At 42.2% G+C, this 23,081-nt stretch overlaps 1 protein-coding gene across 1 annotated transcript in view; it reads right to left on the bottom strand.

Annotated features, from left to right (window-relative positions):
* Positions 1–23,081, bottom strand: part of LOC116689366 (versican core protein) — a 52,657-nt gene that overhangs the window by 1,052 nt on the left and 28,524 nt on the right. Inside the window, 6 exon segments of the mRNA XM_032515902.1 lie at positions 51–233; positions 367–511; positions 2,384–2,466; positions 2,752–2,910; positions 4,547–4,660; positions 4,817–4,930. Of these exon segments, the coding sequence (XP_032371793.1) occupies positions 51–233; positions 367–511; positions 2,384–2,466; positions 2,752–2,910; positions 4,547–4,660; positions 4,817–4,930 (798 nt within the window).

The following is a 23,081-nucleotide window of genomic DNA, read 5'->3' as shown; positions in this document are numbered from 1 at the left end:
AAAAGTGAGAGACTAGACTATCTATTGAAAGCCATACTTGTTGTACTTACGGTTCAGGCAGGAGATTTTAGGGCTATCCCATAGTCCATCCCCTCGACAACGGATAGTTGGGACATGCCTCTGAATAAAGCCTGTCCTGCACTGGTACCTTACCAGCGAGTTGATCTCATACCTCTCACGCTTCTTACCAAAGGTACGTGCATTCTCTACCAGAGGGGGCTGCTTACAGGCCACTGAGAAGCAGAGGTGAAGATAACATTGAAGTGAGGAATTTAACAGAAACAGAACACTTGCACTTTCTCTGCTCTAAATCCACGCATTCAGTAGTGTAAAAGAAAATTTCTGCAAAGACAAAAGTATTTCTACCTGTGCCCTTTTTGCAAGTGAAGGTGAGGTGATAGTTGCAAGGAACATCGTTCCACTGGCCATCCTCATGCCATATCATCACAACACAATCCTCGCCAGAAGAGAAGAAGCTGTCAGGCTGGTTGGGCCTCCAGTTTTCATATTGCTGAAATAAGAGCAGAATATAAAGGGTAAGACATTACGATGGCTTTGTGCCCTTTAGAGAACCATTAATGGAATGTAAATGCATATTATTATAACCCTTTTCCTAACATGGACACTAATCCTAACATAGACACAACCCCCATAGACCTAGGTGATACAGATGATTTTAGTATTTTATTCAGCATTATAAACTACTGTAGTTTTCTATTATGTAGATTTAGTTTGCTTGATAAAGTGCATGACATCACACTGAAGACACCAGTGGGGTGAACAAATCTGCACATGTATTGTTCCTACCACCTATCTTCTTTCACAGAAGTGATCCCAAAAACAAAGATCCTGTGCTGTTTTTGACACAAGTTTCCCATCACAGTATTTCTAATGAATGGCCACAAGAGGGAGCAACTGGATGTTTCCAGGAGCCAATTTAAACTCAGCAACCTAGTGACCTAATCATAGTTCAGTAGTGAGGGACACTTGCAGGCACATAAATCAACACAATTATAAAATGGGCTTGTAAACTGTGTTCAGCCAATCTCACACTAAGCCACAGAATGAGAAACCATAATAGTACTTTTAAAAAGGTTTTTAAAAGACGGTGTTCATTGAACTTTTACCAAGATTATTAATGAGTGTTATATCACATATTATATCACACCGTCTGCATGCATTACGTGTATAATTCTGCCGGCACAAAAATCCACATAAACAGAGATGTACATGTATACTATACACAATTGTACAGTATACAGTACGCACAGCTGTGGTGCTGTGGGGTATTCAAACAGGAGTTGATGCTACCTGCAGTCTTTCAGCGCATTCTAGGTTCAAACAGCATCTACAAAGCTGTAGCCTCTCACTCCTCCAATCATGCCCTGAGGCTCTGCTACTCTGTCATTATGGTTAAAAAAACACACCGACTTCCTGCTCAACTTACTTCCAGTTAACAAACGGGTGACCCATCAACTGCACAGCAGGCCTGCATCCTCCTCAAAATAATCAAGCAAACTTTGATCATCCCCCCCCCCCCACACACACACACACACACAGTCTTATGTATTGTACTTAAATCCACTGGATGTGAGCCCAGACCCCCTGGGATTTTTTCTCTTTCTGCAGCTGAGCACAGGTGCTGTCCATCTGTGTGTCTGCCTGCCTGGTGGCCCTCCCCTGGGTGGCTGCCTGCTGGCCAGACCTTCTGATGGGTGTGGGGGTGGAAGGGGGACCATACTTGTCTACGCCTGCCAAACTGCCCTATACACAGCGTCACTCACACCCTCATCACCCCTCAATCTCTCAGCTGAGCCAGGGACTCCATAGCTGGCCCATTCTTATCTTTTAACCCCCAGGCCGCCACTATGCTTCCCCTATCTCTGGCCCTGGAGCATTATCTTTGAAGTGAGGACATCAATCTGTATGACACGGATGCACATAGTAATTAGCCACTTTCCTGTTTAGTGAGGGTGATCTTCAGCAGCTTCAACCAATATGCCAAACATGTTCCCACTTGTGTGCTGTTTTAATAAACACTGCATTTGTGAGAAGTGTGTTTTTCCCATCTTGCCTACTTTTTTACATTGGATTGCCATCCACTTGCATTGTTGCAGCTATTGGTTTTCTGGACTCACACTGCTTAAAAGTTGGTGACCTACAGTATGTGCTACATCCGATTTATTACCAGAGCAGACACCCACCAGGGTGTAGCAATGTGAGGCAGAGGAGAGTACGTCATGAGAAAGTCACCACAGCCCCTGAAAAGAACGACTCTCCCTAGATGACTGTATCTGTCACCGGCATCTTTTCCAAATATTTACACTCTCTCTGTGCCACATTTGTTAAGACAAAAAATGTGTGGGAAAGAAACCTATCTTACCAATGGCCTGCCGTCAGTCCAGCGGAAGTCACTGTCAAACATCTTATCAGTCAGGCCAATCCACTGGTAGTCCTGTCCAAGACCTGCCATACAGGGTAGAGTGCAACACAGCAGGTCATGTTCCTCTGTTGTATTTCCTTTTTAAGACTGTTCAATTACAGAACGTGCATAAGGCAGACAGAGATAGCAATGGAATTTGCAATGCATGAATCATTTCCTGCATTCACCGTAAAGCTGCATATTTGTTTTTGAAGTGGCTTTAAAGGAGCTCTTGTATTTTTTCAGTCTTATCATATAAGTTTCATGATGTAGGACATGAACAGGTTCCTGTACTTATTGATTATCTACAATGGTGAACTTTAACTTACGGTTGACAAGCTGTTGCTCCTCGTGGGAGAGGATGCTGGTGAGATGAGCCCCCTGCATGCGACACTCTCTCTCTGCTGTGTCCCAGTTTCTTCTGTGGGGGAAGTACTTGTAGCAGTGGCCCTGAAACTTGTGCCAGCCATATTCACATATTTCTGTATCTGATGGGAGAGAAATATGAGAGGGAATGAGGTATACAGGAAAAACTGATTTGCTACAGATCAACAGACATTTACATTTTCAAAGGACACAATTTTACATTCATCCATGCATCTATTTACCTCACCACCTCAATATGTATGACATCATATAATCTACTGCACCTACAGTACTCCTAAAACCTGAGTATACTGACCCTTCATGGCCTGCTGTTATCACTGACTATTGTCTCTAATCCAGATGAAAGAGGAACAATATAACATATTAGTTCATGCACCCCCTAATATCACGTGTGATTAAAATGCTAGGACAGATGGTTCTTCTCAGAGTGAATCACAGGTATTCATGAATGCAAACCCAAAATCAGCACATTAAGATTCCTATTTACAGTCAAATTAAATTAATGGGGCATGCAAACATGTCAAATGTACGTGTAACCCAGAAACTCAAGATATGATGAGATTTAAAATGTTTTTTTGTATAAGTTGAGTTGATAAAATGGGTATAGATTTTTATCTTATTTCACCAAAGATTGTAGATTTTCTCTTGTTAAACCTTGATACCTTCCTCATCTTGACCCTACTGATGTTATGTTTCCCAACATATACTGCAACAGCTCAGTTACTGTCTGTTCCTTCCTTCCCTCCTCACTCCAGCTTCCAAACATTAACACACAAAAGCAGAGGAAGAATCCTTCTCTGGGTTGTTCCTCTTCAAGTTACTTTTTTCATTTTCTACTGCCAAATCTTTCTAAGACTACAGCTGTGTCTGAGCACAGTAAATGGGTGTGATTCACTGATGAGTGATCCTGACAAAATTCAGGGTGTAGACTGGTCAAGAGAAATCCGCCAAAGCAGATGATGCATGCCTTGGGTTTAACATACTTGGGTTGAAAGGGGGGCACAACTGGGAGGCTAAAGTGAATATGAGAACTTCAGAATAAATTCATTTTTGTACAATATTCCATAAATGCCTTGTGTAGATGAGCTTGGTAACCTGGAGAGTAACAAGGAACTTTCACATCTAGTCTAATTGTCTTGTCTTAGATGGAAATAACAAGAAGTGAGTTGATGTCTAGCATACTTGCGAAGTAGTGTACATCACATGTGGCTTGGCACTGAGAAATGAATGTCTGAAATAGGGTACACTGAAATGTGTCAAATGTCTGCGTGTCTGAAACTTGTGGAAACTAAAGCTCAAGGGTGTTTGAAGTATTATCTGACATGACAGATCATCAGGCAATACTAAAACTGACTAATAAAAAGGGATTTTGATGATGAGATAAAGATTGTGTTTATGACTCCAATAATGCCCTAGAGAAACCTTAGACAATACTTTTAAATTGTATCTCTTTGGCTTTGGCTGAAATTGAAATGACTCATAGTCTTTTCTGGTTTCTTTCCCAGGGACTCAGGTGAGTGATTCCAATGACTGTCTAAACATATTACCAAATGCTAGTCCTGCGTATGAGGTGCCAATTTTTTATTCTGTCATTTGATAATAGTATAAGGTGAGTCTAAACAAGATGAATGGTTGGAACCACTTACAACACTAATGAAATCATAAGCTTGTGTTAGTCTGAAAGAATACTTAGAAATAAGTTATGGAAAGAATCAATCAAAATAACCACAAACTTACCCTCCTCACAATAAAGCCCAGAGTAGCTTGGGAGGCACACACATGTGAAGCAAGCCAGCCCATCGACACATGTACCTCCATTGCGGCAAGGATTTGATTGGCATTCATCTGTATCTATATAGGAAACAAATATAATGAATAACAAAAGTCAGCCAAAACAACTTCTAGTCTTCTATGTCAGTAAACACACTTTTAGGATTAATTTGATGCTTCCTGGGTAAAAGTTATGGCATTGAAAAATTGTGAGAGGAATTATTTATGGTCTCCTACCTGTTTCACAGCGATCACCACTATAACCAGGAGCACAGCTACATGTATAGATGCTGCCACTCTTGTAGCAAGATCCTCCATTCAGACAAATATTGTCTGTACATGAGTAAAGTCCTGTTAAGAGATTAAAAAAACAGTTGTATAAAAAGTATTTAAAAAATTATTCTGAGCTTAAACCTTTTGTCATGTTCGAATGAAAGCCATTTAAAAAACGTACCTGGAATATCAACAGTTTCGCCAACAACAGTGTGCCCCAAATCGAGTCCTGTGTCAACTGTTGCAGTTGTGTCCTCCCCTATTAGTGGTGGTTTTCCTTCAATGAGTGGTATGTCACTGCCCGGTTTGTCATTCTTGGCAGAAAAAGATGGAGTGGTTGCCGCGGATATAACTAAGACTGGTTGGCTTTGTGCTTGAGCTGGTGTCATTGTTGTGAACTGTATAAGGGTACTTGTGGGTATTTCAGTTTGAATTTTTCCCAGAACTTCCTCTTTCTCAGAGGTGCTATCACCACTTGTGGATTCCATCTTTGAAACAGTGGTAGCATCTACCTTGAATACAGTCTGTATTTCATCTGGGGACAGAGACTGTTCCTCCATAATGGGGATCTTTGGTTTCTTTGTAGTTGTCAGTTCCCCAGACACACTGTCAAAGCTGACAGACCCACTTTCAACCCCAGTGTTAAGGATGAAGGGTGACTTAGTTGTGGCAGATACAAGTTCAGAGGTGATGTTCTCAACCTCATCGCCATCCAGCTTAACAGTGCGCACTGTGGACATGCTTTCCTCTGAGCTGCTGGTGCTTTCTGAACCACTCTCAGAACTAGAAGAGGGTGCTGCACTGATGGGAGTTGAGGCAGAAGGCAGCAAAGTCATAGCTGCTGCTGCTACTACAGGTGATGTGGATGGCATTTCTTCTAAACTGCTTTCAGTACTACTGACTAAGTCAACAGGCTGACTCTCAGATGTTTGTGAAACAACAGGTGGTGTACTAAGGAACCTTGCTACTCCATTTATTGTCTCAGTTTCATTGTTTTCTGGAACTGATTCAATCATGTTGATGTTTGTTGTTTCATAATCTGGAGTCGAATAATCTATGTTCTCGTTATATATATTCTCTGGAGAAGGTCTTATTTGGACATCTGTATTTGAAGATGGTTCAATTTTTGCACCACTTGAAACCCGTTCAATGGTCCAATCTTCCACCGAAGCAGATACAGCTTCACCCATTGAAGAAGAGGCAGCAGGCACAGTTGTTACCTCTGTAATCTGGAGTGCTTCATGACTTGTAAATATAGGGTGAGTTGGGGTCAATGAGTTGGGGACCTGAGAATGTGAAGATGGCTTATTTGTTTGGGTGTTTTCCATCTCAGTTGATGACGTGCTGGTGATAATATCCAAGTCAACAGTACCGGACAGGGATGACATAGCTGGAGTGACCAAGTCAGGATTTACTATACTAGTTGTCATGTCACTTGAACCTTCTTCTTCAGTTAAAAGGATAATGCTTGATTCTGTTGATCCAGGGGTCTCCTCACTCTCTGATGATGTCATTCCATAACTTGAACCTTCTTTATCTATTGATGTGTCTGTTTCAAGTGACACTGCAGTTGATGTATCAGTGGCAGAGGGGGATGTGGCAGTATGCTCACTCTCTACTGTCACCATTTTGGTTAATGTTGTTGATGACTCTTTAGAGGCCACTTGATCAGTATCATCTGAAATGGAAGCCACCGATGGAGTCTCAGTGCTGAACAGTGAAGACACAGTTGAGGACTGAATCTTTTTTGTTTGTGTTAAAAGTGCCACAGCTGTTGCCTCTATAGTTTGTTCAATTGAACTCTCTGCAGATGCTTCCACTGAGCTTGAGTCTGTAGCAGATGCAGTCCCAATAGCTGCAGTTTCTTCTTTAGGTTTGGCAGATCTGTCAGTTGCAGATATTGGAGTTGTATATTCAACCGCAGCAGGTTCTTTAGAATTTATTGTTTCATCTGTAGGATGTGAAGTAATCGCAGTATCAGTAAATGTTTCCTGAATTATACTATTTTGCGTGCTACCTTCAGCATCAGTTGAAACTTCTTTGGGTATAGGTGCTTGACTTGGTGCTTCAGCTGTCATTGACATGGCTGTCATTGACATGGCTGTCACTTCAGTCTGAGGAGTCACATCCCTGGGTTCAACGGGATGGCTTGACTCTTCACCGGGAAAAATTGGTCTGGTTGTGGCCACCACAGTTTTCTCAGAGGAGATGTCAATGTTGGGATGATGAGTGAACGTGATTTCAGACCTGGCCTGTTGAATGGACACCTCAGATGGTGTTGTATCTAGTTCTGGTACAAATGTTGTGACAAACTGAACCATAAGATTGGGCTGTGAAGTGCTTTGTAGATGCAACACTGTAAAAATGGATTCTTTTGTAGATATGGAGGTCATGGGGTCCCTTGTGCTCTCTTCATGTGCTAGGGTTGACGATGCACCATCGGTAGGGGTTGAAACTGTTTCTGACAAAGATGCTCTTGCTATCTCTGTGGTTGTCTTGCTCGTTTGAGTTTCATCCTCTGGGATCATTGTGGTGAGTTTCTCTTTGCTGAACTGAGGGGAGACTGAAGTGGCTACAGTATTTTCACCCTCAGATGTCACTGTCTTAGGTGATGCAGTTGTGGTATCTGATATATCACCTCCAGAGCCCTCCTCACCTGCAACATCGGTGTTACTTGGCACTGAAAATGTATCTGTGCTGTAGGGAGGAGATAGTGTTGTTGTGGATAGCATTTGGTCCATTTTCATTGTACCGTACAGAGAGGCAGCTGTCTCTGTCACAGGCTCTGTCACATGAGTGGGATTATAAGATATATCCTTCTCAGTAACATCAGTAGATGACGTGACCGTTGGCTTCTTTGTGCTATAAAGACTGGAAGCAGGACTTGATACTGCAATTTCAGGTGTAGGTGAGGTACCTGAAAATGTTACCAGTTCGGCTTTCACTGTTGACGTTGCCACTATACCAGAAGTTTGACCACTTGAAGTGTCTGTATCAGTAACGCCTGCATGTCCTGTATCAGGGGCAACAGTTGGTTTCTCAGTGCTGAACAGTGAAGAGGCTGCAGATGTCACTGGCTTTTCAGATACTGTCCGTCCATCCACAGAGTACCCTGAAGTTGTTTCTGCAGAACTTTCTTCAGAGTCAATGACATCTAAAGATTCGCCACGAGATGCTTTACTGGTTGATTTTACTGTGCCATGTTCCGTCGACACTGGTGTGTTTGATGTGACAGCAACTGGAGGTATAGCCGTTTGCGTGGAAATGGTAGAACTTAACGTTTCTTCTGTTGTGTGATGACTTGTGGCTGTAACGGCTGTGGGTGAAGATGTCATGGATTTTTCTTTTTCAACTGTGCTGACCATATACTCCTCACTGGACACCGGAGTGACAGAGCTTGGGTCTGTTGTTTTAGTTAGAGTTTGAGAAGGCAAAAGTGAGGAAGTGGCAATTTCCGTGATAGACTCAGTGGCATTATCAGCAGTGTCTTCCCCTGATAAGTCATCTTTCACTAGCTCTGGAACTGGTTTGGAAGGAGTCTCAATAGGGAAAACTGTATGTGGTGTAGTTAAATCATATGTTTCTTCAGAGCCTGACTTTGTGGAGAGAGTTGTAGCTGGGGTGGCCTGTGGTACAAATGTAACCGTCTCTTCGCTCGATATCTCCATACTAGACACACCTTCCACAGTTAATGGTTTTAAAGTGGACGATAAATATTCAGAAGATGCAGAGGCTAATGATGAATTAATAGCTGAGGTTGCATGGAAGGTGGTACTATCAGTCCCTGAACCCTCTGATTCTTCTGTTATCTCCAGCATTTGTGTCATTGTAAATGGTGTGACACCTCCAGCTTCCTCTGTCTGGATGGTTGGGTAAAAGGGAGAAGAGGGAACAATGGAGATAGTATCGGCATCAATGATATTATCATCTTTGGTGATAAGCTCAGGAGTGGAGCTGCCTTCCTTTATACTGTCTGTAACTGCAGAGAACAGCTCATCTTCATTTTTTGCATTCTCTGTGAATATGATAGTTGTGCTGGTTGATGGTTTAGACACATGCAGAACCATGGTTGGGGTTTGCTCAGTTTGGTCAGTCTTAGCTTGGCTGCTACTGGGAGTAATGATCACAACCTGTTGGTCTGTAACGCTGTGATATATAATGGAGGGAATAGGGGTGGACATTGCTGAGAATCCATCTTGCTTATGTTCACTGCTAGAGCTTACTGTGGTGAAGTCAACTGTAGAATGATCACTTTCTGAAGCTTCAATTGTATGGGGGGACGTAGTTATATAGGAGGATTGCGTTATGTGCTCAGCTATAGTACTTTCATTCCTAATGCTCAAAGCAGAGGGCTCTGTCACTTCAGGTGTAATGGGGCTTTCTGCATCTAGAGTAATTTCATCCCTTTGTGAGGAAACTTGCTCATCAACGTTTGGTGTCATTGATACAAAGGTTTCGGTTTCACCTGTTGCTTCTCCAAATGTGACGCTCTCCATCACTGATGGCTTTGTGGTGAACATCTCGGTGGTCTGGTCACCAGAACTCTCTCCCTCTGTTAATGTAAAGGCTGAACTTGGTGTTGATTTATCAGTTACAGATATAGTGTTAACCGACTGGGCAGATGTGACAGCATATAATGTTGTTATGTTTGGCTTCTCAGTGCTGTAGAGAGAAGAAGCTGCAGTTACAGCAGATTTTGGACTATCAGATGGTCCACTTTCATGCAATGCGGTTGTTGTTTTAGGTTTCTCTGTGCTAAACAAGGAAGAAGCTGTACTCTTTATCTCTTTATCATCAATATCCACTAATGCTGAAGATGTTACCCAAGTGACCGCAGGAGACTCTGTGTTATAAACAGTTGAAAATGACTTCTGAAAGAACATATCATCTGAGCGTTCCGGAACTGTTGATGTGTGCATTTCAGGAGACATAGCTGTTGGTTTCTTAGTGCTGTGAAGAGAAGAAACTGCGGTGTCAGCAGGTTTTTGTGTAAAAACATCGTCAGTGGACTTAGCTGTTGTTTTGTCACTTGATCTCTCTTCAGTGACAGCAACAGCAATAGATGACAAAGCAATTCTTTTTGTAGCTGCTACAGTCGTGGACATAACCGGATAACTTGTGACTGGTACAAATGTAGTTGATCCATTGAAACGATCAGCACCTGAACTCTCATCCTCTACTGGAGAGTCATCTGTCAAGACCCCACTGCCCTGCTCAGTGCTCGTCATCTGTGGTGATTGGGTTGTTGACATAAATTCCTTGGTAAGTTGTGTACTTGAATGAGTCAAAGAAGCAGCACTTGACGTGTCAGATGTGCTCTTATTGCCATCTATTTCAGTCTCATCTGTGGCCACAGTGAATTCATCCTGTGGTTTTGTAGTAGTCACAATATATACCTCTGCACCAGATCCGTCTGGACTTGACTCCAAATCATCCTCGTCAGTTGAGCCACCAGAGCTCTCTATGTCACTGAAAGTAGAGGTCTCCTTTGAGGTATACATGGTGACATTGGGAATTGCTATGGGTTGAGAGGTTTCAAATGTATAAGGACTTGTTGTGACTGTTGTGAATTGTTTATCAATTGAACTTCCTTCCGCAATTGTGGATGTAATTGATGTTCTAAATGTGGTTATTGCAAAGGTTGTTTGTTCCACAGAGGGTTGATGAGACACTGTCTGTGTTTTGAAGGGGGTTTCATCTGTGGATGCAGATGTTTCATCTCCTGACTCCTCAAGTTCAGTAAAATCCCCACTTCCGGACTCAGACAAGTCGGCTGTTATTGCCTCAATTGTGATAGACAATTGGGTAGCATCTTTAGACTCCTCTAGCATGAACTGTGATGAGGTTTGGGTTGTTGATTCAACACCAGGCAGCAATGTTTTCTGAGTCTCAGCTATCGGACTTTCATCTGTTAGTGTAGAGAATGGACGATTGCTTTGAGATTCACTGGAGGAAATTGGTGGCATTGGTGTTGGTTTCTCAGTACTGAAGAGAGAAGAAGCTTTGGTTACATGAGATTTTAAAACTTCAGTTGTTTCAGGTTCAGGAGATGCTGTTGTCAATAATGGCCCCATTGGTGCTTTTGTGAGAACCTCTGTAGGAGTAACTGATGTTTCATCTGTTGCAGAATTCATTGTTGTTTCTGCAAATGCTGCTGTTGGATTATTTGTACTAAACATAGAAGAAATAGAAGTACTGCCAAAATCAGATGAACCCTCCTCATCAGTGAATAATGACTGTAAATCTGTGGTAAAAGCACTGCTGGGAGGCTCGAGAGTTGTTCTCGCAAAATAAGGTAGGGCATCAACTAATAAGACGCCGGTGATGCTGTTGTCCACTTCCTCATCTGGCTGTACTGATAATGTGACACCTGGGGACTCTGTGCTGGCAACAGAGGAAGCTAGTACAGCAGAGATCTGAGAAAACATATCAGGGGTTTGGTGTGAAACAGCAGATGCTGTAACAGGAGATGTTGCTGTTGGTGCTTGAGTACTGTAAAGAGAAGATGTAGCTGTAACAGAGGAGGTCTGAGTGAACATTTCTTGGGGTTGATCACCTGAGCTTTCTTCATCAGTTGTTGGGAAAGAAGAAATTGACTCTGGTGTAACTGATGCTTTCTCAGACTGACTTGTGGTTACAGTGTTTTGTGTTTCATGTGATACTGATGTTGGTTTTTCAGTACTGTATAATGATGAAGCTGTAGAGACAGTTGTTTTCAAAGTATCACTTGTTTCAGTTTCATGCCTTTCTGTCACCGATGGTGTATCTGTTCTCAATGAAGAGACAGTAGTTGCTATGAAGATTGACCCTTCAGTGAAATCCTCAGTGTTTGCTTCAGAACTCATTGAATCTGTGGTAATGAGGAGTGATGATGTATCAGGTTCCATGCTTGATTCACTGGATGAAGGAATGGAGTCCACCATTGTAGTTTCACTACTAATAACTTTAGGGTCAGTGTCTGAAACATCAGATGCTGTAACAGGAGATGTTGCTGTTGATGCCTCAGTGCTATAGAGAGACGATTTAGCAGTGACAGAGGATGTCTGAGTGAAAATTTCCTGGGTTTGATCACCTGAGCTCTCTTCATCTGTTGTTGGAAAAGTATAACTTATGTCTGCTGTAGCTGGTAGTTGCTCTGTTTGACTTGTTGAAGAGTCTTGTGTTTCAGTTGACACTGAGGTTGGTATCTTACTTCTGTAGAGGGATGAAACTGTCATATCAGCTGGCATTGAAGTAACACTTATTTCAGTGTCATGTGATGCTCTCACTAACGGAGTCTCAGTGCTAGATAGTGAGGACAGAGTTGTTGCCAAAAGTAATGACTCTCCAGTAAAATCAACACTGCTGTCTCCAGGTATTTTACTGGTAGTGTGAAGCCCCAAAGGTGCTGTATCAGGGCTCATGGTTGATCCACTCAATGAAGGAATGGTTCCCACCGTTGTTCGCTCACTGCTGACAACATCATCCTTTATGTCTGGATCAATGGATGATGTAACAGCAGCCAAACTTTGAGACATTGTTATTGAGCTTGTGAGTGTCTCGTCAGAGAGTGAAGAAACCGATGGTTCACTTGTAAGTGATGTCAGTTTTGTTTTATGTGATTCAAGACTTTCTGTTGTTCTATGTGACATTGCTGTTGCTGCATCAGTACTGTAGAGAGAAGATGTCTCTGTGACAGAAGAGGTAGAAGTGAAATGTGAGGGTTAGGTCACCTGAGCCCTCGTCATCTGCTGGGGTGAAAACTGAACTTTGCTTTGTCTCATCAGTTACAGGAGAGAGTGAGGACTTATCTGTCTGGTCTGTGAGAGCACTTTCTTGTTCCACAACTGGAAATGCTGTTGGCTTCTCAGTGCTAAACAACGATGAGCTGTAGGACCTTTAGAATCTTTGCTAGACATCTCAGTAGTCTGTTCACCTGAACTCTCTTCATCTGTTGTTTGGGAAAGTAGAACTTGATTCTGGTGTAACTGATGCTTTCTCAGACTGACTTGTGGTTACAGCTTCTTGTTTCATGTGATACTGATGTTGGTTTTTCAGTACTGTATAATGATGAAGCTGTATAGACAGTTGTTTTCAAAGTATCATTTGTTTCAGTTTCATGACTTGCTGTCACTGATGGTAACTCTGTACTCAATGAAGAGACAGTAGTTGCTGTGATGATTGACTCTTCAATGTAATCCTCAGTGTTTGCTTCAGAACTCTTTGAATCAGTGGTAACGAGGAGTGATGATGTATCAGGTTCCATGCTTGATTCACTGGATGAAGGAATGGACTCCACTATTGTAGTTTCACCACTAATAACGTAAGTGTTAGTGTCTGAAAAAGCAGATTCTCTAACAGGAGATGTTGCTGTTGGTGCATCAGTACTGTAGAGAGAAGATGTCTCTGTGACAGAAGAGGTAGAAGTGAACATCTGAGGAGTTTGGTCACCTGAGCCCTCGTCATCTGCTGGGGTGAACACTGAACTATGCTTTGTGTAATCAGTAACAGGAGAGAGTGAGGACTTATCTGTCTGGTCTGTGAGAGCACTTTCTTGTTCCACAACTGGAAATGCTGTTGACTTCTCAGTGCTAAACAATGATGACGCTGTAGGACCTTTAGAATCTTTGCTGGACATCTCAGTAGTCTGTTCACCTGAACTCTCTTCATCTGTTGTTGGGAAAGAAGAACTTGACTCTGGTGTAACTGATGCTTTCTCAGACTGACTTGTGGTTACAGCTTCTTGTGTTTCATGTGATACTGATGTTGTTTTTTCAGTACTGTATAATGATGAAGCTGTAGTGACAGCTTTTTTCGAATTATCAATTGTTTCAGTTTCATGACTTGCTGTCACTGATGGTGACTCTGTACTCAATGAAGAGACAGTAGTTGCTGTGATGACTGACTCTTCAGTGAAATCCTCAGTGTTTGCTTCAGAAGTCATTGAATCTGTGGTAACAAGGAGAGATGATGTATCAAGTTTCATGCTTGATTCACTGGATGAAGGAATGGACTCCACCATTGTAGTTTCACTAATAAAAACTTTAGGGTCAGTGTCTGAAACAGCAGATGCTGTAATAGGAGATGTTTCTGTTGATTCCTCAGTGCTGTAGAGAGACAATTTAGCTGTGACAGAGGATGTCTGAGTGAATATTTCCTGGGTTTGATCACCTGAGCTCTCTTCATCTGTTGTTGGAAAAGTAGAACTTATCTCTGCTGTAGCTGGTAGTTGCTCTGTTTGACTTGTTGAAGAGTCTTGTGTTTTAGCTGACACTGAGGTTGGTATATTACTACTGTAGAGGGATGAAACTGTCATATCAGCTGGCATTGAAGTAACACTTATTTCAGTCTCATGTGATGCTCTCACTAATGGAGTCTCAGTGCTAGATAGTGAGGACAGAGTTGTTGCCAAAAGTAATGACTCTCCAGTAAAATCAACACTGCTGTCTCCAGGTATTTTACTGGTAGTGTGAAGCCCCAAAGATGCTGTTTCAGGGCTCATGGTTGATCCACTGAACGAAGGAATGGTTCCCACCGTTGTTTGCTCACTGCTGATAACATCATCCTTTATGTCTGGATCAATGGATGATATAACAGTAGCCAAACTTTGAGACATTGTCATTGAGCTTGTGAGTGTCTCGTCAGAGAGTGAAGAAAACGATGGTTCACTCGTAAGTGATGGCAGTTTTGTTTTATGTGATTCAAGACTTTCTGTTGTTCTATGTGACATTGCTGTTGCTGCATCAGTACTGTAGAGAGAAGATGTCTCTGTGACAGAAGAGGTAGAAGTGAACATGTGAGGGGTTAGGTCACCTGAGCCCTCGTCATCTGCTGGGGTGAAAACTGAACTTTGCTTTGTCTCATCAGTTACAGGAGAGAGTGAGGACTTATCTGTCTGGTCTGTGAGAGCACTTTCCTGTTCCACAACTGGAAACGCTGTTGACTTCTCAGTGCTAAACAATGATGACGCTGTAGGACCCTTAAAATCTTTGCTGGACGTCTCAGTAGTCTGTTCACCTGAACTCTCTTCATCTGTTGTTGGGAAAGAAGAACTTGACTCTGGTGTAACTGATGCTTTCTCAGACTGCTTGTGGTTACAGCTTCTTGGTGTTTCATGTGATACGGATGTTGTTTTTCAGTACTGTATAATGTGAGCTGTAGTGACAGCTTTTTCGAATTATCAATTGTTTCAGTTTCATGACTTGCTGTCACTGATGGTGACTCTGTACTCAAGAAGAGACAGTAGTTGCTCTGATGACTGACTCTTCAGTGAAATCCTCAGTGTTTGCTTCAGAAGTCATTGAATCTGTGGTAACGAGGAGAGATGATGTATCGAGTTTCATGCTGATTCCCTGGATAAGGAATGGACTCCACCATTTAGTTTCACTAATAAAAACTTGGGGTCAGTGTCTGAACATCAGATGCTGTAACAGGAGATGTTTCTGTTGATTCCTCAGTGCTGTAGACGACTGTTTGCTGTGGACAGAGAGGTCTGAGTGAAAATTTCCTGGTTTGATCACCTGAGCTCTCTTCATCTTTGTTGGAAAAGTAGAACTTATCTCTGCGTAGCTGGTAGTTTCTCTGTTTGACTTGTTACAGACTCTTGTGTTTTAGCTGACACTGAGGTTGGTATCTCACTACTGTAGAGGGATGAAACTGTCATATCAGCTGGCATTGAAGTAACACTTATTTCAGTCTCATGTGTTTGCTCTCTACTAATGGAGTCTCAGTGCTAGATAGTGAGGACAGAGTGTTGCCAAAAGTAATGACTCTCCAGTAAATCAACACTGCTGTCTCCAGGTTTTTACTGGTAGTGTGAAGCCCCAAAGGTGCGTATCAGGGCTCTGGTTGATCCACTGAATGAAGGAATGGTTCCCACCATTGTTTGCTCACTGTGATAACATCATCCTTGATGTCTGGATCAATGGATGATATAACAGTAGCCAAACTTTGAGACATTGTCATGAGCTTGTGGTGTCTGTCAGAGAGTGAAGAAAACGAGGTTCACGCGTAAGTGATCAGTTTGTTTTATGTGATCAAGACTTTCTGTTGTTCTATGGACATGCTGTTGCGCATCAGTACTGTAGAGAGAGATGTCTCTGTGACAGAAGAGGTAGAAGTGAACATGTGAGGGGTTTAGGTCACTGAGCCTCGTCATCTGTGGGGTGAAAACTGAACTTTGCTTTGTCTCATCAGTTACAGGAGAGAGTGAGGACTTATCTGTCTGGTCGTGGAGCACTTTCTGTTCCACAACTGGAAATGCTGTTGACTTCCAGTGCTAAACAACGATGAAGCTGTAGGACCTTAGAATCTTTGCTAGACATCTCAGTAGTCTGTTCCCTGAACTCTCTTCATCTGTTGTTGGAAAAGTAGAACTTGATCTGGTGTAACTGATGCTTTCTCAGACTGACTTGTGGTTACAGCTTCTTGTGTTTCATGTGATACTGATGTGGATTTTCAGTACTGTATAATGATGAGCTGTATAGACAGTTGTTTTCAAAGTATCATTTGTTTCAGTTCATGACTTGCTGTCATGATGGGGACTCTGTACTCAATGAAAAGACAGTAGTGCTGTGATGATTGACTCTTCAGTGAAATCCTCAGTGTTTGCCTTCAGAACTCTTCGAATCAGTGGTAACGAGAAGTGATGATGTATCAGGTTCCATGCTTGATTCACTGGATGAAGGAATGGACTCCACCATTGTAGTTTAAACACTAATAACGTAAGTGTTAGTGTCTGGAAAAAGCAGATTCTCTAACAAAGATGTTGCTGTTGGTGCATCAGTACTGTAGAGAGAAGATGTCTCTGTGACAGAAGAGGTAGAAATGAACATCTGAGGGTTGGTCACCTGAGCCCTCGTCATCTGCTGGGGTGAAAAACTGAACTATGCTTTGTTAATCAGTACAGGAGAGAGTGAGGACTTTTCTGTCTGGTCTGTGAGAGCACGTTCTGTTCCACAACTGGAAATGCTGTTGACTTCTCAGTGCTAAACAATGATGACGCTGTAGGACCCTTAGAATCTTGCTGGACGTCTCAGTAGTCTGTTCACCTGAACCTCTCATCTGTTGTTGGGAAAGAAGAACTTGACTCTGGTGTAACTGATGCTTTCAGACTGACTTGTGGTTACAGCTTCTTGTGTTTTTGTGATACTGATGTTGTTTTTCAGTACGTATAATGATGAAGCTGTAGTGACAGCTTTTTTCGAATTATCAATTGTTTCAGTTTCATGACTTGCTGTCACTGATGGTGACTCTGTACTCAATGAAGAGACAGTAGTTGCTGTGATGACTGACTCTTCAGTGAAATCCTCAGTGTTTGCTTCAGAAGTCATTGAATCTGTGGTAACGAGGAGAGATGATGTATCGAGTTTCATGCTTGATTCACTGGATGAAGGAATGGACTCCACCATTGTAGTTTCACTAATAAAAACTTTAGGGTCAGTGTCTGAAACATCAGATGCTGTAACAGGAGATGTTGCTGTTGATTCCTCAGTGCTGTAGACAGACGATTTAGCTGTGACAGAGGAGGTCTGAGTGAAAATTTCCTGTGTTTGATCACCTGAGCTCTCTTCATCTTTTGTTGGAAAAGTAGAACTTATCTCTGCTGTAGCTGGTAGTTTCTCTGTTTGACTTGTTACAGACTCTTGTGTTTTAGCTGACACTGAGGTTGGTATCTCACTACTGTAGGGGGATGAAACTGTCATATCAGCTGGCATTGAAGTAACACTTATTTCAGTCTCATGTGATGCTCTCACTAATGGAGTCTCAGTGCTAGATAGTGAGGACAGAGTTGTTGCCAAAAGTAATGACTCTCCAGTAAAATCAACACTGCTGTCTCCAGGTATTTACTGGTAGTGTGAAGCCCCAAAGATGCTGTTTCAGGGCTCATGGTTGATCCACTGAACGAAGGAATGGTTCCCACCGTTGTTTGCTCACTGCTGATAACATCATCCTTTAGTCTGGATCAATGGATGATATAACAGTAGCCAAACTTTGAGACATTGTCATTGAGCTTGTGAGTGTCTCGTCAGAGAGTGAAGAAAACGATGGTTCACTCGTAAGTGATGGCAGTTTTGTTTTATGTGATTCAAGACTTTCTGTTGTTCTATGTGACATTGCTGTTGCTGCATCAGTACTGTAGAGAGAAGATGTCTCTGTGACAGAAGAGGTAGAAGTGAACATGTGAGGGGTTAGGTCACCTGAGCCCTCGTCATCTGCTGGGGTGAAAACTGAACTTTGCTTTGTCTCATCAGTTACAGGAGAGAGTGAGGACTTATCTGTCTGGTCTGTGAGAGCACTTTCCTGTTCCACAACTGGAAACGCTGTTGACTTCTCAGTGCTAAACAATGATGACGCTGTAGGACCCTTAGAATCTTTGCTGGACGTCTCAGTAGTCTGTTCACCTGAACTCTCTTCATCTGTTGTTGGGAAAGAAGAACTTGACTCTGGTGTAACTGATGCTTTCTCAGACTGACTTGTGGTTACAGCTTCTTGTGTTTCATGTGATACTGATGTTGTTTTTTCAGTACTGTATAATGATGAAGCTGTAGTGACAGCTTTTTTCGAATTATCAATTGTTTCAGTTTCATGACTTGCTGTCACTGATGGTGACTCTGTACTCAATGAAGAGACAGTAGTTGCTCTGATGACTGACTCTTCAGTGAAATCCTCAGTGTTTGCTTCAGAAGTCATTGAATCTGTGGTAACGAGGAGAGATGATGTATCGAGTTTCATGCTTGATTCACTGGATGAAGGAATGGACTCCACCATTGTAGTTTCACTAATAAAAACTTTAGGGTCAGTGTCTGAAACATCAGATGCTGTAACAGGAGATGTTTCTGTTGATTCCTCAGTGCTGTAGACAGACGATTTAGCTGTGACAGAGGAGGTCTGAGTGAAAATTTCCTGGGTTTGATCACCTGAGCTCTCTTCATCTTTTGTTGGAAAAGTAGAACTTATCTCTGCTGTAGCTGGTAGTTTCTCTGTTTGACTTGTTACAGACTCTTGTGTTTTAGCTGACACTGAGGTTGGTATCTCACTACTGTAGAGGGATGAAACTGTCATATCAGCTGGCATTGAAGTAACACTTATTTCAGTCTCATGTGATGCTCTCACTAATGGAGTCTCAGTGCTAGATAGTGAGGACAGAGTTGTTGCCAAAAGTAATGACTCTCCAGTAAAATCAACACTGCTGTCTCCAGGTATTTTACTGGTAGTGTGAAGCCCCAAAGGTGCTGTATCAGGGCTCATGGTTGATCCACTGAATGAAGGAATGGTTCCCACCGTTGTTTGCTCACTGCTGATAACATCATCCTTTATGTCTGGATCAATGGATGATATAACAGTAGCCAAACTTTGAGACATTGTCATTGAGCTTGTGAGTGTCTCGTCAGAGAGTGAAGAAAACGATGGTTCACGCGTAAGTGATGGCAGTTTTGTTTTATGTGATTCAAGACTTTCTGTTGTTCTATGTGACATTGCTGTTGCTGCATCAGTACTGTAGAGAGAAGATGTCTCTGTGACAGAAGAGGTAGAAGTGAACATGTGAGGGGTTAGGTCACCTGAGCCCTCGTCATCTGCTGGGGTGAAAACTGAACTTTGCTTTGTCTCATCAGTTACAGGAGAGAGTGAGGACTTATCTGTCTGGTCTGTGAGAGCACTTTCTTGTTCCACAACTGGAAATGCTGTTGGCTTCTCAGTGCTAAACAACGATGAAGCTGTAGGACCTTTAGAATCTTTGCTAGACATCTCAGTAGTCTGTTCACCTGAACTCTCTTCATCTGTTGTTGGGAAAGTAGAACTTGATTCTGGTGTAACTGATGCTTTCTCAGACTGACTTGTGGTTACAGCTTCTTGTGTTTCATGTGATACTGATGTTGGATTTTCAGTACTGTATAATGATGAAGCTGTATAGACAGTTGTTTTCAAAGTATCATTTGTTTCAGTTTCATGACTTGCTGTCACTGATGGTGACTCTGTACTCAATGAAAAGACAGTAGTTGCTGTGATGATTGACTCTTCAGTGTAATCCTCAGTGTTTGCTTCAGAACTCTTCGAATCAGTGGTAACGAGAAGTGATGATGTATCAGGTTCCATGCTTGATTCACTGGATGAAGGAATGGACTCCACCATTGTAGTTTCACCACTAATAACGTAAGTGTTAGTGTCTGAAAAAGCAGATTCTCTAACAAGAGATGTTGCTGTTGGTGCATCAGTACTGTAGAGAGAAGATGTCTCTGTGACAGAAGAGGTAGAAATGAACATCTGAGGAGTTTGGTCACCTGAGCCCTCGTCATCTGCTGGGGTGAACACTGAACTATGCTTTGTGTAATCAGTAACAGGAGAGAGTGAGGACTTTTCTGTCTGGTCTGTGAGAGCACTTTCTTGTTCCACAACTGGAAATGCTGTTGACTTCTCAGTGCTAAACAATGATGACGCTGTAGGACTTTTAGAATCTTTGCTGGACGTCTCAGTAGTCTGTTCACCTGAACTCTCTTCATCTGTTGTTGGGAAAGAAGAACTTGATTCTGGTGTAACTGATGCTTTCTCAGATTGACTTTTGGTTACAGTCTCTTGTGTTTTACGTGACACTGATGTTGGTTTTTCAGTTCTGTATACTGATAAAGCTGTATAGACAGTTGCTTTCAAAGTATCATTTGTTTCAGTTTTATGACTTGCTGTCACTGATGGTGACTCTGTACTCAATGAAGAGACAGTAGTTGCTCTGATGACTGACTCTTCAGTGAAATCCTCAGTGTTTGCTTCAGAACTCATTGAATCTGTGGTATTTAGGAGGGATGACGTATCGAGTTTCATGCTTGATTCACTGGATGAAGGAATGGACTCCACCATTGTAGTTTCACTTCTAATAACTTTAGGGTCAGTGTCTGAAACAGCAGATGCTGTAACAGGAGATGTTGCTGTTGATGCCTCAGTGCTGTAGACAGACGATTTAGCTGTGACAGAGGAGGTCTGAGTGAACATTTCCTGGGTTTGATCACCTGAGCTCTCTTCATCTTTTGTTGGAAAAGTAGAACTTATCTCTGCTGTAGCTGGTAGTTTCTCTGTTTGACTTGTTACAGACTCTTGTGTTTTAGCTGACACTGAGGTTGGTATCTCACTACTGTAGAGGGATGAAGCTGTCATATATGCTGGCATTGAAGTAACACTTATTTCAGTCTCATGTGATGCTCTCACTAATGGAGTCTCAGTGCTAGATAGTGAGGACAGAGTTGTTGCCAAAAGTAATGACTCTCCAGTAAAATCAACACTGCTGTCTCCAGGTATTTTACTGGTAGTGTGAAGCCCCAAAGATGCTGTTTCAGGGTTCATGGTTGATCCACTGAATGAAGGAATGGTTCCCACTGTTGTTCGCTCACTGCTGATAACATCATCCTTTATGCCTGGATCAATGGAAGATATAGCAGCAGCCAAACTTGGAGACATTGTTATTGAGCTTGTGAGTGACTTGTCAGAGAGGGAAGAAACCAATGGTTCAGTCGTAAGTGATGGCAGTTTTGTTTTATGTGATACAAGACTTTCTGTTGTTCTAGGTGACATTGCTGTTGGTGAATCAGTATTGTAGAGAGAAGATGTCTCTGTGACAGAAGAGGTAAAAGTGAACATGTGAGGGGTTTGGTCACCTGAGCCCTCGTCATCTGCTGGGGTGAAAACTAAACTTTGCTCTGTCTCATCAGTTACAGGAGAGAGTGAGGACTTATCTGTCTGGTCTGTGAGAGCACTTTCTTGTTCCCCAACTGGAAATGCTGTTGGCTTCTCAGTGCTAAACAATGATGAAGCTGTAGGACCTTTAGAATCTTTGCTGGACGTCTCAGTTCTCTGCTCACCTGAGATCTCTTCATCTGTTGTTGGGAAAAAAGAACTTGACTCTGGTGTAACTGATGCTTTCTCAGTCTGACTTGTGGTTACAGCTTCTTGTGTTTCATGTGATACTGATGTTGTTTTTTCAGTACTGTATAATGATGAAGCTGTATAGACAGTTGTTTTCAAAGTATCATTTGTTTCAGTTTCATGACTTGCTGTCACTGATGGTGACTCTGTACTCAATGAAAAGACAGTAGTTGCTGTGATGATTGACTCTTCAGTGTAATCCTCAGTGTTTGCTTCAGAACTCTTTGAATCAGTGGTAACGAGGAGTGATGATGTATCAGGTTCCATGCTTGATTCACTGGATGAAGGAATGGACTCCACCATTGCAGTTTCACCACTAATAACGTAAGTGTTAGTGTCTGAAAAAGCAGATTCTCCAACAGTAGATGTTGCTGTTGGTGCATCAGTACTGTAGAGAGAAGATGTCTCTGTGACAGAAGAGGTAGAAGTGAACATGTGAGCAGTTTGGTCACCTGAGCCCTTGTCATCTGCTGGGGTGAACACTGAACTTTGCTTTGTGTAATCAGTAAAAGGAGAGAGTGACGACTTATCTGTCTGGTCTGTGAGAGCACTTTCTTGGTCCACAACTGGAAATCCTGTTGACTTCTCAGTGCTAAACAATGATGACGCTGTAGGACCTTTAGAATCTTTGCTGGACGTCTCAGTAGTCTGTTCACCTGAACTCTCTTCATCTGTTGTTGGGAAAGAAGAACTTGACTCTGGTGTAACTGATGCTTTCTCAGACTGACTTGTGGTTACAGCTTCTTGTGTTTTTTGTGATACTGATGTTGTTTTTTCAGTACTGTATAATGATGAAGCTGTAGTGACAGCTTTTTTCGAATTATCAATTGTTTCAGTTTCATGACTTGCTGTCACTGATGGTGACTCTGTACTCATGAAGAGACAGTAGTTGCTGTGATGACTGACTCTACAGTGAAATCCTCAGTGTTTGCTTCAGAAGTCTTGAATCTGTGGTAACGAGGAGAGATGATGTATCGACTTTCATGCTTGATTCACTGGATGAAGGAATGGACTCCACCATTGTAGTTTCACTAATAAAAACTTTAGGGTCAGTGTCTGAAACATCAGATGCTGTACAGGAGATTTGCTGTTGATCCTCAGTGCTGTAGAGAGACGATTAGCTGTGACAGAGGATGTCTGAGTGAAAATTTCCTGGGTTTGATCACCTGAGCTCTCTTCATCTTTTGTTGGAAAAGTGAAATTATCTCTGCTGTAGCTGGTAGTTTCTCTGTTTGACTTTGTTACAGACTCTTGTGTTTTAGCTGACACTGAGGTTGGTATCTCACTACTGTAGAGGGATGAACTGTCATATCAGCTGGCATTGAAGTAACACTTATTT

Source organism: Etheostoma spectabile, chromosome 5, assembly GCF_008692095.1.
Source record: "Etheostoma spectabile isolate EspeVRDwgs_2016 chromosome 5, UIUC_Espe_1.0, whole genome shotgun sequence".
NCBI classification, from domain to species: domain Eukaryota; kingdom Metazoa; phylum Chordata; class Actinopteri; order Perciformes; family Percidae; genus Etheostoma; species Etheostoma spectabile.
The sequence above is the reverse complement of the archived record's forward strand: the minus strand, read 5'-3'. Positions and strand labels throughout refer to the sequence as shown.